The following is a 15,390-nucleotide window of genomic DNA, read 5'->3' on the forward strand; positions in this document are numbered from 1 at the left end:
TCTCTGCTTTCTGTCAAATCAAGCCCCGGAGCAGCGCTCGGGGCTCGCTCACACCCGCGGTACCCCCCGCATCCATCTCACCCCACCCTGAGGTGCCCGAGGGCCGCCTCCCCGCTCCCTTTTCTCATCCCCATCTCCATCATCTCCATCTCCATCCCCATCCCCGTTACCTGTCGGGGCGCTCCGGGCCGGGCCGAGGGAAGGAGCCGCCTCCTCTGCCGTCTCCCCGAGCCCCCGCAGCGAGCGGCCCCCGCTCCTCCGGCTTCCCTCCGGCAGCGATCGAGGGCAAAGGCCGCGAAGAGAGAGCGGAGCTCCTTGTCCTTCCTGTCCCGGCCGCTGGAAGTGCCTCCGGTGAGGATTCACTGCCTTAAGTAGTAACATCCATCACGCCCGGTAATCGATCAAGCACGCGCTGGAATGTCCCGCCTGGACAACTTGGGAATGCGCACGGTTTACATGAAGCTGCCCAGTTTACAAAGGGGTTACTGTGCAGAGCTGGAGCTTAGATTAGTGGGTGCTAAATCAACTGTCCCGGTTTATTACTCTGGGGTTTGCAGGTGAACTAAAAGGCAAACTCAACACAGACGAGATAGTCGCAGCCTGGCAGAGCAAACACACCTTTGGACAAAGCAAAGGTGGAGGTTCCTTCCCAGTGCTCAGGTGCAGTGTGGGGTCAGAACCAGACGGCAGAAGGGGCCGTCCTGTGCTCTTTCCTGTGGTTTGATCTCCGGAGCAACTCAGGGAAGCCTTACTGGAAGCAGCTCTGGATCACAAGATCTCGCTCTGGATTCCGGCACAGGCAGAAGCTGCCAAACCCCAGCACCTGCAGAGGCCCAGATGGCCTGGCCGGGCCAGCGCATGATTTACCTCGTAAAAAGTCAGGCTCTGCTTGATCCCTGTTTGAAGTGACGGCTGATGGAGGAAAAAGCACTTGTGACCATAAACACCCAGTACAGGTGGAGCAAACACAGAGCAAAGAACTCTGAGTGATCTTCAAATCAGCTGAGGACAGACCAGCCATCCCTGCCTTGCTCAAGATACCCATATTTTATTGGAATTGCATCAGGGAATTGTGATCCATTTGATGTTTTAACACTGGTTTTACAGTTTGCTGCCTCCCCATCTTTCCATTCATTCATGTCCATTTATTTATAAAGAAATGCAAATGCTTTCTTCCCTGGTTTAATACATCAAGACCCGCTTCTGAAAAAACCCTACACATAATCCATCGGCGTTATTAACTATGAAAAATGTACAGCAGTGAGTACGTCACTGTCATCTCTTGTTGCCCCCAATTAGTCCTGGTCTAACCCTTTTAGCTTCAAGAGAAACCAGATTATAACTCGTTTGTCAGGGCTGAGGTGAATTTTACGCAACCAGTGTTGTAATTATCGAAATGATTGTCCTATCAGTCAGCAGCTTTTTTTGACCACAAGACCTTTACATCTTTTTGCTGATTCTGGACTTTCTGAAGCAAAGAGAAATGGTTTCCGGGGTGTAAGTGCAACTCCTGCAGTACTCAAGATGTGTCAGAGCAGCCCAATGTGCACCCACTACCAGAACAACAGAAAGTCAATAGGAATTCATTAATAGCTGACTAAATTTTCTATCTCCTCTTGTTTTATTCTGCTACTTGGAATGGTGGCAAAAAAAATTATCAAGACTCGGTTATTTCCTTGGTTCTTGTCCCTTTCCTGAAGGAAATCTTCATTGAGCGAGCACAGAGTAGAGCAAAAGGAAGGTAACAGGAATTTTTAATTGGAGGCAGCGGAACCTCAGTGATGACCAGCCCATAAGCTCTGCATTTAGTCTCCACCTTAAAAGGTGCAGTTAAACTCGTTCACAAACAACACAAACAAACTCCCCAGTTGACAGCTCTGGCAGGAGGAGTCACTGAGGCAGCTGCTTAGAGCAAAGCCCAGTTTTAGTGGAGCTCTCTTAGCCTTTGACCGAGTCCATGAGCCTGGAACTCACATTAGAGACCCCTTGAGACCAGTTTGCTGGGAGATGAGATGCACCGATAAATCAGCTACCTGGTCACTGTGTGGCTTGCTAAGCATGGACAAACCTTAAATCTCCCCTCCTCACCACTCATGTTCCTATCCCATTGTTTTCCCAGAGGGCTGTGGAGGCACAGGGAGATTCTCCCTGAGACAGGGCAGCCGTTTCCCTGGCCGGATCAGGGAGTGCATGGATCAGGCTGCGGGCGCTGGGACCGTGGCTGTTCAAACATGCTGGCAGCCTGTAACCTTTGTGCCTGTGCCACTGGGGCCGGTGTTACTCATGCCCGTCCCACCCACAGGCTTGGCACGGAGCTCTGCACCTTCCGAAGCCTCCTGGCTCCTTATCAAGTCAATAAAAGCAGCGTGTTTGGACAGAGGTTTGACTGCTTCAGAGCTGCCTCTTCTCCCTCTCTTGTGCTTCACCTCAGGAGGGGGAAAGGCAGTGACCCAAATCGGCCCCACGGAAGAGGGGGAATATCCCAGCCTGAGGCTGGAATAGAGAACTCCCCGGGATAAATGGGCCTCCTGAACGCCAAACCCTCCCGAGTGAAGCGGGCCAGCATCCTGATGCTAGGGCTGGATTCTGCGGGGAAATCCACGCTGCTCTACAAGTTCAGGTATAAAGATGCTTTTCTAACAATGCCAACAATTGGCTTTAACGTGGATATGATCGAAGCAGGGAAGGATTTTACACTGACGTTTTGGGATGTTGGAGGACAGAAGAAAATGAGAGAGCTCTGGAGCAATTTCCTGGAAGACACCGACGGGCTGCTGTACGTGGTGGACAGCTCTGACAAGCGCCGGCTGGAGGAATCCAGGAGAGAATTTGAACTCATTTTAAAGAATGAATCCATAAAAAACATCCCGGTGGTCGTGCTGGCAAACAAGCAGGATTTGCCTGGAGCTCTGAACGCTGAGGAGATCACCAGGAGGTTGAAGATGAAGAAGTACTGCAGTGACAGGAACTGGTATGTGCAGCCCTGTTGTGCCATCACAGGAGAAGGGCTGGCAGAAGCTCTCCAGAGAGTGGCCACGTTTGCCAAGCAGTACTGCAAGTCAAAGGAGACTTTCACCACCCTGAAGGAATTCAATACCCTCTAAGAACTTCCATCATCCAGTTCTGGTGACTGGTAACATATTTTATTGGACAGAATAAGTCTGGAAATACTGGATTCTGAAGAACTTTTATACATAAATATTTATGAAGGACTTTGTAAATATTTATGAAGAACTTTGACCATATTAAATTCTACTGTTATACCTGCAGATACTTGATATACCTGGTAGGATATCTCATACCTGAGATAGGACTCTGTAGCATTTTATTATTATTTTTTTATTTACTTGGGGTTGTTCAGTTCAAGTTGAATGATGAGAAAGGGGCAGTTGAGCACATGGAAATAGGTGAGCAATGTTTAAGTTGCTTAATTCCAATGAAGATTCAAATGAATTTTTCTCAAGATGTAAACCAGCCGAGTCATTTGGTCAGCAATGATCAAATGCTGTTTTGTAATAAATGCTCCATGGATGTGTTTCTCATTTGAAAATAGAGTGGGGTTAGAGCTTCAGCTCTCGGAGAACTTGTTGGCTGTTTCTGCATTCTAGAAACAATTACTGCAGAGAGGTTGTGACGAGCAGGACGTGCTCCTCGCCCAGCCCCAGACAGAGCCTGGCTGCAGCGCTGTCTCCAAGGTGCAGCTCTGACGTCCCGTTGTCCCAGATATCCACGTGCTGCTTCCCTTGTTCCTGCACTGCTGGATTGCCCTCCTTAGAGGAAGGAGAGGGAGGCCAGCACAGGATCAGTCAGGGAAGAGCTGAATCCCATTGGTTTTGTAGTGACTTCCCAGTGGTGGGCTCTGGAAGAGTTGTGGCAGGGGTCCTCTTGTGCTCCTGGTTTTTTGTGGCAGGATTACACCAAGGAAGTAGGTGGGAATTAGGAAGTTTACATTTCATGCTTACTAATAAACAGACAGGAATGTCAAGTTATAAAAGGGTGAAGCAGCAATAAAATCACCCAGACATAACCTGTTGTCTCATGCACAGATTATTCAAAGACCAAAAAAATCATCAGGTGGATTTGCTGAAATAGTAAACAAAGGGAAGTTTCTCAATAGCAGCTGTTATTAATACTGAGACTAATTAATTACCAGGGGCTAAATCCTGACTCATGCTGAGACTCCATTGCTAAAAACAGAGCAGGTGTCTGGATTTCTCATTGCCTGGTCTGATGATTTAGGCTCAATAGAAAATACCATCTAAAAAGATCTTTAAAAGTCATTAATGTTGGCTTTCTAAACCCAGCAAGTCAATGTTTAAAAATGTGATATTCATAACAATACATTTACAAACGTTTGCATGTGGCTGGTATAGAGTGAATTCTCTTAACCAAATCATGTGTCTGTTATAAAGCAGAATTCCGTTCTGTGGCCTCAGGACTTCCTAAGGGAGAAACACTCCTGAGAGATTTAACGAGGGTGCACCAGCGTCTCTAATTAGCCAAGAAGCAAGTTCTGAAGGGAGAAATGAAGTTGTAAAATAGACCAGCTCATACAGCTAAAAATGAGAATGAGCTCTCAGGCACACAGGCCCTGCTGCAGGTTATCAAATTAGACTAAATGACACATCAACTTGAAGAAATATTTTACATTATGCTTCAAAGGAAAGGAATAAACTCAATTCCATTCACTTTATAGAATATCAAGTATTTAAAAATTGAATTTTCTAAGAGCTTGGTTTCCCAGAGAAGTGAAGGCAGGCCCGTTATATCTGCCCAAGGAGACCCCAACCTTTTGGAATAATTTTAAAGCTTTAAAATAAATATCAGTCAAGCTGGCTGGAGGCACAGCTTCTCAGAGGAATTAGATGCCTGAAAGTTTAATTAAAAAAATCACTGAGACACAGAAAAGTGGCCACACCGGTGCCCCCTTGAAGGCAAGGCTGATAAGGTACAAAGGACCGATCCCCACGGAGATAAATGTTCCATTGGAGCCGACAAAGGACATCAATCCAGTGCCAGGGCTTAATGAGTTCCTCTGCTCCAGGAGCTGCTTGGGCTTTTCCATCCTGCTTGGATCAGCAGAGCACTCGGGGGCTTCCTCAGGATGAGGAGACAGAGATGGAATGCACTGCTCCAAACGACCTGGAGCAAAGAGCCTCCCTGACCCTCATCAGCTTTTGAGAAGGGTGCTTGGGGAGTTGCCTGGGCAGGAAGGTGCCGAGGAAGCGGAATTGAATTGTGGCTCAGCTCTGCAGGGAGCAGAGCACAGGCGCTGTGTGAGTCCCGGTGGAAGACTGGGAACTGTCGGATATCCAATCCCATCACGTGTTCCATGGTGAAATCAATAGCCAGGGAGTTCCAAAGGTGTTTTCCAGCTCTATCCTGCTGGGGAGAGCTTGGACTGCTTGGCTGAACACAGTGAGCAGAATCGTCGTGGTGTTTCAGGAATTCTACTGGTGCTAAAATCCAACCCACAGCACCATGATAATTTGTTCCTGGATAAGTATTGGTTTATTAGTTAGAATTTTTACAGATTACTCACTGAAAAACTTTTAGGATTTTTGAAGGATTTGGGATGCTTTGAGATGGTGAGAAATGGGAATCTGAAGAGCCCCAAGGCAGTGGAGCTGAAAGCTTTTCATGGGATGAAAGGCCTTGAAGAGTTGGGGTCAGCTGTTTATTTTGTTTCAGGTTTGGGACTTTTTTCATCAGCTCACCCTGCTGTTTTGCATTTTTTAATTGCTGCATTCTGGCAGTCTCGTGCAGAAGCCTTGCAGGTGTTTTGTAGTTAAAGGGCTCAAATCCTTCAGTGTCTGCTCATATTCCTTACACAGTTTGCTGCACCTGTTCCTTTGTGCTGCCAGAAGAGTCACACATGATAAAATGAGCGGAACACGCCTGAGATCGGGAATCACAAAGGGAAGAAGGATCTGTGAACCCCAAGGCCTGCAGGACCCCGTGCCCTATCAAGATGTGTTTGGATGAGACCGTTTAAAAGCTGACAGACCCAGAGGATGGGGAGCTGTCCTGCTGGCCATTCCTTGATAAGATCCTTGTGGTTTAAAGTCACAAAGGGCTTTCTGAGTTTAGCAATTACTCATGGAGCTCATTGAACGTGGGTCCAGTGGGGTGAAATGCCATTTTAAGGGAAGGTGTGGAGCAGCAGAAGAAACCATTGCAAATTTGGATAGTAGCACTCCCTCCTGCTTTGCCTGGGAGACAACTGTCCCAATAATTGAGAATCCAGGGGAAGTGTAGTGTCTAAGGAATGCAGGCCAAGGCTTTTCCAGTATCAGGTAACTGGTGTCACTCAAAATGCCTCGGTTCCATCTCATTTCTGACAGGTAACTGAACCAAAGGAAAGACTTTGCTGTGTCAAACAAGTTCCAAGTCTGCTGCGAAGGGAGGCAACACCACTTTGAAGTGCTGTGTGCACCTCAAACAGCTTTTTTCCCCAAAGTAAATGGGCCATGCTGGGTTCTGTGCTGCTACAATTAGGCTTCTTCCAGTTTAATTAGCTCAGATATCCTGTTTGGATTCTGGACATCCATCTCCTTAGATCTCACAGCCTGGATCAGCCAACTCTCTGTAATTTGGGATGTAAACTCTGAGGGTGGAGGCCCTGCTGAGCACACACCACACTGCAGGGACCATTTGCAAACGTAAATTCATGGACAGTAACAAATCCAGACACATTCTGAAGACGGGGGATTTTAGCAAATTGAGCATTCCTTGTGTTTCAGTTGCTCCAGTGTTGTGTTCCATAGCTGTGCTCGGTGCTGCTGTGCCGCTCCTGCTCATCCACGATGTGTTTGTGGTACCTGTACCAAGAGACACCTCCCCTCAGCTCTGTCACCTCTGTGTCCCCTCCCCACATTTACACAGCAGAGCTTTCTCCCTGTCCTTGTCCTTCCCCAGGAGTCCCATTGGCAGTGCCAGCTCTCGTGGTCTTGTTACCAGATTTCCCTTGGGTTTTTGGGTTTGCTCTCATGCCACTCCTTGTGCTTGGAATGACCTACAGACATTTACAGCCCCATTTCATTGTTCTCTGTCAGGTCCTTCCTCAAAGCACTGCTTTCCCATGATGTATGCAAACCTCCTGACAATGCTTTATGAGCCATAGCTTTTGACGAGTATTTTTTATTATTTCCTTGTTCTGCCCATGTTTATTCATCTGCCCCCTCTTAGTCTTACAAGGTGCTTTCTTTGGTGCAAAGATCACCTTTTTGTTCTGTGTTTTTACTCTTTTTTTAACCTTTTGTTGACTTGTTTTTACTTTGTTTTTATCCTTTTGATTTGCCTGACCAATGAGAAGTTTCTAGGCCTTATATTACTGCTATAAGTACCCTGATTTTGGAGAAATCTTTGCTAAAATAAGTAATTTTGTGAGTTTAATAAACCACCTGGCTCTGAAACCTGAGCCATGTGTATTGTTTGGTTTTAGCAACTACAGTTGGGAACTGCAGCAACAATTTTATTGATCCAGACAAAGGCCAATCTCCTTTGAAATTCTGCTTGGCTGTTAAAGGGTAACTGTGCCTTAATCAATAGTTTTCTGTTACTTTATCTAAAGCACACACATTAATCACTGAACAATGTGAGTCTCTCAAGCTTCCCTTAAAAAGTCAGAGAAGTTCTATTTCTTATAGGGCCATCCCAGATCCCTGTGAAAATCCCTCGTATCATTTGGGTATTCACAAAACATAAAGGCATTCTGCAAACAGCTTAATTAATAGATGATAAATTAATGTGTCTCTTCATGGAGTGGGTCTCATGCTCACAGCTGGTGCCATCAGCTCTTCCCAGCACAAGGGAATAATTTTGGACTGAATTCACATGGATTTTCCTTTGTTGAAGACTTAAAGATTTGATCTACTTAAAATGTCTATAGGTCATCACACAATTATTGTGTGTCCATCAGTTATTTACACAGCTTGAATTACTCTGAAAAGGTGAAACAAGAAAGAATTACAGAAAAAGAATTAAAGGAGTTCATCTGGAGGGGCAGTGGGGGAAGGTAAACTACAGCAATACAATGGAAAAGGGAAGCAAAAAGAAAAATGAGAAAATTCTCAGGCCAAAGTGCTGAGTGTTGTAGACACACAAAGCAACAGAAAGCAAAAAAAACTTTACACTCTGGTTCAAAAGCTGAAACTTCTCTTTTTCTAAAGTCAACATTTCATGTGTGCAAACCCTCCTGGTGCTCACAGGGGGAACTTCCCTGTGCTCTCTCTTAACCTTACAGGCTGAAGGCAACGGTTTCATAGATAAAATAACGTCAGGCCCCAAAGAAAATGTAACCTTGGAGAAAATATTCTGCAAAGAACTGTCTCCTCGAAGTAACTCTAAACAATATTAATCCTGAGTATGAATAGTTAAAAATGCTTAACATCTTATTAAAATCAAACGTTGTGGAAATTAATTATAGTTTCAAATAACTCTTCCCTTTAACCTACACAGGAAAGCTTTCGTATTTCTTAGCTGTCACCTACACTGAGCCTTCCCTTTTTGAAGCTTAAGGTTTTCCACTGAGTCATTTGGATCATCGATTATTTAAAATACCCATTTATTGCCCACGCTAACGGGTAAATTTGTACAGGCTTTGCTTCCCCATGTGCTGCTGAAAAGCCCCTGTCAGGCACTAAGGAAAACCCAAGGCAGACACCAAAAAATTGAGTTACGTTATTTTAAAATACGTGTATAAAATGTGGTGTTTCGTCGCTGAGACATCTTGTGGTGTGTGAGGCTTCCTGCAGCTCGTCAAAACGAAACTATCGGGTTGCAAACTCAAACGGAGAGACAAGAGGAGCTCGAGAACGCTCTGGGGAGGCTTAAACCACACAGCTAAAAATCGCTTTTTCAAACAAAAACTGCCTCGTTACAGCAGTGATGCGCTTCTTTTCAGAGTTTATCTTCAATTTGTTAAATATAAATATAAATGTCTGCTCTTTAGGTAAAGTCCACATTTGTTTTCGTCGTGCATTAAGATGAATTTAGACTTTGTGGCACTGAAAATTCGTAACAATGAGTGGTGTCCAAACTGCCCAAACAAGCAGATTCCTAAACTGGAATTCCCATTGCTGCTATGTTTTTTTCCACGTTAAGCTGGCTGTGATTTAGAAGAGCCCTGGATACCAGTTCATAAGTAAAGTGAGATTTGAATATAAAGAGGAGTAATGAGCATTAAAGAAAGGCTTGATCTCGGTGATCTGATAGAGGCGTGGATTCCTGAAGCTGCTGAAATGCTGCGTATTTCAGGAAAATTATGTGCCCTTTATTCCCCCTCAAAAGAAAAGCCGAACAGAAATATTACCATTTATCAGACTTCAGAAAATCAAGGAAAGCTCAGTCCTGAGCCTTGTGAGAATGGGCCTCGTTAGTGCTGCTGCTCAGAGCACTCATTTTCTCCATTACAGCAGAACAAAGAGAGATGCAAACTTCGACTATTTTCATTTCTCTGCTCAATATCAAGCCCTGAGCCTTTCAAAATTCCTTATTCAGTCATATATTCGAGTTTCCTTTCAAAATGAGCCTCAGACACAGCACTGACAATAGCAATCTGCATCTGGACATTTACATTTTTGTTGCATATTGGGTTTGATGCTGTTTTATATGCTAAACTCTGCTCCCTGTAAGTGTTAACAGGCAGAAACAAGAGTTTAAATTTGAGACGCTCCCAAAAATGTCTCTGGTTTCATGATCCCATCAGTGTTTCTGTGTACAACATGAAACACATCACCTAACGCCTCACACCATTTAATTATCTGAGCGTATTGTGTAGTTTAATTTTTCAAATACAGCTCCAATGATCAGCCTTCCCTTTGGAAACCGGAGGAATTAAGGATGTAAAAGCAATTTCCCTTCCTGCAGTCAAGTGGAGCAGGATCCAGGATATTGGAGTTCCCAGACCTGCCAGCAGATAATAAGTTTTCCTTTCCTTTTAGGAATATTGTTGAGCTCACCCCAAAACAGCAGCTGAGACAGAAGTGGTTTTTGTCACTGTCCCACCATCAGTGGTGCTACAAGGATTTGTTTTAATATGGAAAAATCATATCCCTGCATCTTGCAGGGCACACTGAAATGGCTCATTTCACTAACCAATTCTTCACTTTTTATATCAAATGATTTTTTTTCCTTTTCCTTTACTAGGAGATTGTTGTGTTGCAAAGGCAAAGCAGCTGGGACACCAGCAGGGAAGTGCAACTCCACAGTCTGCTGACTGAGGATTGATTCCTCTTCTTCTTGGGCTATTTGCAGCTGATGGATTTTTGGGATCTGCTCCAGCTCTAGTACCAAGGAACATTTTTGCCAATGGTTGTGTCATGACCTGTAAATTCGTCTGCAAAAGCTCTGATTTAGTGCATTAAAAAGGGAACATTTACGGGCTGGATTGTAGCAAATGTACCAATGTAAATTAAAAGCAATCCCCAAATCAGAATTACAGAATCACAGAATAGCAAGGTTGGAAGTGACCTCCAAGATCATTGAGTCCAACCCATGTCCTAACACCTCAACTGGCACACCAAGTGCCATGTCCTTTTTTAAACACATCCAGAGATGGTGATTCTACCACCTCTCTGGGCAGACCATTCCAGTACTTCATTATTCTTTCCATGAAAAACTTTTTCCTAATATCCAGCCTATGTCTTCCTTGACGCAGCTGAGACAGTGTCCTCTTGTTCTGTCAGTTGCTGCCTGGTGGAAGAGACCAACCCCCGTCTGTCTGCAGCCTCCTTTCAGGAAGTTGTAGAGAGCGATAAGGTCACCTCTAAGTGTCCTTTTCTCCAGGCTAAACAACCCCAGCTCCCTCAGTTGTTCCTCACAGGGCTTGTGTTCCAAGCCCCTCACCAACCTTGTTGCCCTCCTCTGGACACGCTCAAGCATCTCAATGTCCTTCCTGAGCTGAGGGGCCCAGAACTGGACACAGCACTCGAGGTGTGGCCTCACCAGCACCAAGTACGGGGGAAGAATGACCTCCCTGCTCCTGCCGGCCACACAGTTCCTAATGCAGGCCAGGATGCCTAAACAAATGTTATATGAAATAAAAAGTGATAGCAAGCAGAGTGGCTGAGATCAGAGCTCAGAGAGGCAGCTCTGGAGCTCTGCTCATACATTTGAAGCTGCCTGCCTCCTGCTTGGTGTCATGTGGGAGCCCTGGGCTGATTTTCTGATCACAGGAGCAGATGTTGAGCTGATGTGAATCAGCAAAGGGCCACTGGAGCCAGAAGAACTCCCTCCAATTTGCCTGCTCTGGGAGCTGTGCTGCAGCCTCTCCTTTGGAAGACACAGAATATTGGGTGTTATCTCAGAACTAATCACACCGTAGCTTCCAAAAAGATGAGAATAAAAATATCTAGAGGTCTTTAACTAAAAAAAAAAGTGCTCATTATGGGCTGTTTCACATTCAGAGAGGTCTTGTGGGAGGAGATCCCTGCCCGAGGCAGCTGGAATGTTCAGGCCGTAAGGGACACAGCAGAGCCCAGGGACAGTGGGAATGAGGGAGAGATCCCAAACGAAATCAGTGACATCAGCAGGCCCTTGGCTGCGTTAACATCTGATAGGGGCCAGCACCAGGAGCCAGAGCAGCTCCAGGAGTTTTAGTGCCCCACACAACGTGATTAAAGGGTTATAAATGGAAAGGCTTTGAATCCTGTCATATGGGGAACATTTGAAGCTTTTGTCTTTCTCCAGCCTGTGCAGTTCATCACTTTAAGATTTTAAAAAGTGAGCTTCTAAGTACCACCCCAACTGCAGAGCATTTTTCTCGAAGTATAACTACTTCTTTTTTTCTAAGTAGGAAAAAAATGCAAAATACAGCGTAACCAGTGGTTCTGTATGAACAAACCCAAGGGGAAACATGCACAGGAACACTACAGCTTTTGAATAAAAATGTTCCCTACACAAGAGAACAAGCCGTGAGTGAGTGTGAGCACAGCCACAAGACAGCAGAGCCGTTCAGATGTCCGTGGGCCAAATCTTTGATTCCTACTCTCAGCCAAAGCTCTTCAGCCAACTCCCCTCAAAAATCCCCTTCAAACCTGTCTTCTGCAGAAGAGTGTGTTTGTACACCAGCTGCAAGATTATCATAAACTATCCTCCCAGCACTGGGCTGCTTTTTTGTTAATGCCAGCTATGCCATTTGTATAAACCCCAGGATTAATGGGCATTTTTCTGTGTGCAACACAAATCTTTGCAGCTTTACATAACATTTTGTTTCTTATACGAGGGAGATAGGGCTATGAAAAGCCATTCGCAGGAGCTCCTTTCACCTAAGTGTACATTTAGTAAATATATGGTATATATTTATTTATTTTTTACTAATATATTAGAAAAAGCATTCAGATCAATTCACATTATTACTCAAAAGAGGTGTTTAAGATAAGCTGAGAATTAGACATTTTCTAATTGCATAATGAGGTGCAAAATTCACAAATTATGAATTGTAAACAAAATGTAAACTCTTTGTAAAACAAATCTATCTGTTGCTTGAAGGGTAGGAAGGTGAGCAGAGCCTAATTCCCACCTTTACATTTGCATTATTGTTTTCCAAGCTAAAAAAGATGCAAAAAATATCAAAGAAGCAGAGCTTTGTTCTATAGCATCACATGAAGTTTGAACAGCATCATAGCAAGAGGATTTGTGTTATATGCATAATTTATTATGTTGTAGGCATACATTTAAAAAAACCCCCTCATTTAGAATCAAAATATCCAATTGTTTGGGGTTTTTTTAAAGACAGCCCAGTGACACTGGATCAAGGATTCAGAGGGGAGCTGGTCTATCCATCAAAATTGGTCTTCTGAGTGTTTTTGCACTGTGGACCTGAGGTAAAACCAAACAAAAATAACATGGTAATTGTTCCTCTGAGAGCCAAGCAGCTTAATTAGATTACAGTCACGCAAAAAATGCACTTGATTCATCTCTGATTATGTCTTCAATGAAGTCACGATATAAATTATTCTTTGGATGATATCAGATCAAAAATATAGCTCAAAGACCACCGAAGGATTGTCTTCCTCAGAACACACATAATTTCGCAAGGGCAGAGCGTGTTCTGTGCATCATATGGAGTTACACGGAAAGGAAACGGGGTGTTAGAGCTGCTGGTGCAGCAGTGCGATTTTCACACAGCTCTGGATTTGAAGGGAGATTCCCCAGGGTGATTCTCGGTTATTTTCAAATGGTTACTCATAAAAGAACACGGTCGTTGCTCAGCCCCTTGACTCGGGCAGTCTTTTTCCAAGAGCACAGAGGGAAGGTCAGCAGAGGGATGATTTCCCTGCAAGGTCACTGTCACTGGTTAGGGCACTGAGTCAGCCCAGGATGTGCTGGCTTTCCAATTCCATCCTTTCCAGACCACACCAAGTGGTCGGTCAGCGCTAAGGGAGGCGACACTGGGGGGTGGTAGAGGTGGGATGAGCATGGCTGGGGTAACAAAGGTGTGGAAAAGCTGGTGATGAAAAGGGCAGTGATGGAAGAAAAGGGTTTTCTTTCCTTTCATAAAATTCCAGGCTGGGTCTTACACACCGTGTATTTTTTACCATCGTATTCTGACTAGTTCTGAAGACTGGGCAGGAATGGAAACATGTAGTACCAGAGTCCAATTTCATTATTCATCATAGAATTTCTGCCTAATATCTAATCTAAACCTACGCCCTTTCAGTTTAAAGCCATTCCCCCTTGTCCTGTCATTCCAGGCCCTTGTCCAAAGTCCCTCTCCAGCTTTCCTGGAGCCCCTTTAGGCACTGGAAGGGGCTCTAAGGTTTCTACAGAGCCTTCTCTTCTAGGCCGAACAATCCTAAATCTCAGACTGTAAATGAAACAGAGCACTATCTAAAGGGATTACCTTTTAATTTTATCTCTATGTAGTCTTTTTACTTTTAAAATTGTCAATAGCTGTATCAAGAAAATGTCCTTTTTGTCCATCCAGACTGGAATGTGAAAGGGCTGCTGTCCCTACACTGGGTTGGGACAAAATGCTTTACATACTGTTAGACAAGCAGCCATGCCTATATGGAATATCACCAGCACTAATTAGCCCTGACTAAATTACCCACCTCATATTGCTGTGACATCACTGCTACATTTATGTAACAGATGGGGCTGTGGTGACTCAGCTCCTGTCACTTTTGGAGGTTTTTTTGAGAACTATCTAGAGCCAAGCCTCATCCTCTGCAAAGTGTCCAGAGATAAAACACACAGTTCCTCATAGTCTGAAAAATCATTGTCTTTGTGCTTTCCCAAGAAGCTAAACCAAGTTCTCTTTCCTGATGTCCCTCAGTCTCTGAGGGACTTGGTGACTTCATTTTCACACTTGGGAAGCTGCATCTCCTGTCAGAGCTTTGAATTTTCTCAACAAGTATCATGGAAAATTATAACAAGAGCTCTGTCAACGTGCAAGAATTAACAGAGTTAATTTCCAATCATTAAAAATGAGTAGAGACTACATGCAGGATCAGGGCACTGTGTTTGTATATATATATATATATATATATATATACATGCATTCCAGAGTGTGCTTCCAGTTATGCACAGAGGTATTCTTTTCTGGGTAAAATTTCAGAAGTAGGAACAAATTTACCATCCCCCCTCCTCTGCAAGTGTATCTCCCTATTGTTTTCAATACTCTTTATCTTATTTCAATAAAAATGAAAAAGTTTCTATAGCAGCTTTTCTTTTTTTTCCCTAAAACTCTGGAAGACTGGGAGGAGCAGGGATTATTCTGAGTAAATGCGAAGTGTAGTGAGGGGAAAGATTAAAGTGTTAATTTTCGGCTCCATGATGGGAATTAATGCGAAGTGTAGTGAGGGGAAGGATTAAACTTTTGACTCCATGATGGGGGTAAATGCAAACTTTAATGAGAGGAAGGATTAAAATGTTATTCAGCTCCATGAAGGGAGTGAATACAAAGTGCAACGAGGAGAAGCGTTAAACTGTTAACTTTGGGCGGTATGAAGGATCTGGATGGACAGTGTAGTGGGGAGAGTGATTGAAGCGTTAACTTTCGGCTCCATGACGGGAGTGAATGCCAAGTGTAGCAAGCGGAAGGATTATACTGTTAACTGTCGGCTCCATCGGGGAGCCAAGGGAAAGTGCAGTGGGGGGAGGGATTAAAATGTTAACTTTCGCCTCCAAAGCCGAGTACAGACGGGATTAAACTGTTCCCTCCCGGCCGGGACGGCGGCGGCGCAGGCGCGGGGAGCGCCCGTCCCGCCGCCCCTCCCCTCAGCCCCCGCCACCCAAGATGGCGGCGGGGCTGAGGCGGCCCCTCCTTCCCTCCCCCTTCCCGCGCTGCGTCACCGCTCCCTCCCTCTCCTTCCCCGCTGCCATTGGCCGCCGGGCGCGCGCGGCGCAGCCAATAGGCGGCGGCGCCCAGAGCGAGGCTGCCCC

At 44.9% G+C, this 15,390-nt stretch overlaps 1 protein-coding gene across 1 annotated transcript; it reads left to right on the top strand.

The window, feature by feature from the left end:
• The first annotated feature begins 117 nt into the window (after window positions 1-117).
• ARL14 (ADP ribosylation factor like GTPase 14) lies at window positions 118-4,607 on the top strand. Its single transcript, XM_032120253.1, has one exon. It carries the CDS (start codon window positions 2,520-2,522, stop codon window positions 3,102-3,104), a length of 585 nt encoding a protein of 194 aa, XP_031976144.1. The 5' UTR covers window positions 118-2,519; the 3' UTR covers window positions 3,105-4,607.
• Window positions 4,608-15,390: the final 10,783 nt, after the last annotated feature.

This window comes from Corvus moneduloides, chromosome 10, assembly GCF_009650955.1.
Source record: "Corvus moneduloides isolate bCorMon1 chromosome 10, bCorMon1.pri, whole genome shotgun sequence".
In the NCBI taxonomy this organism is placed as follows: Eukaryota; Metazoa; Chordata; class Aves; order Passeriformes; family Corvidae; genus Corvus; species Corvus moneduloides.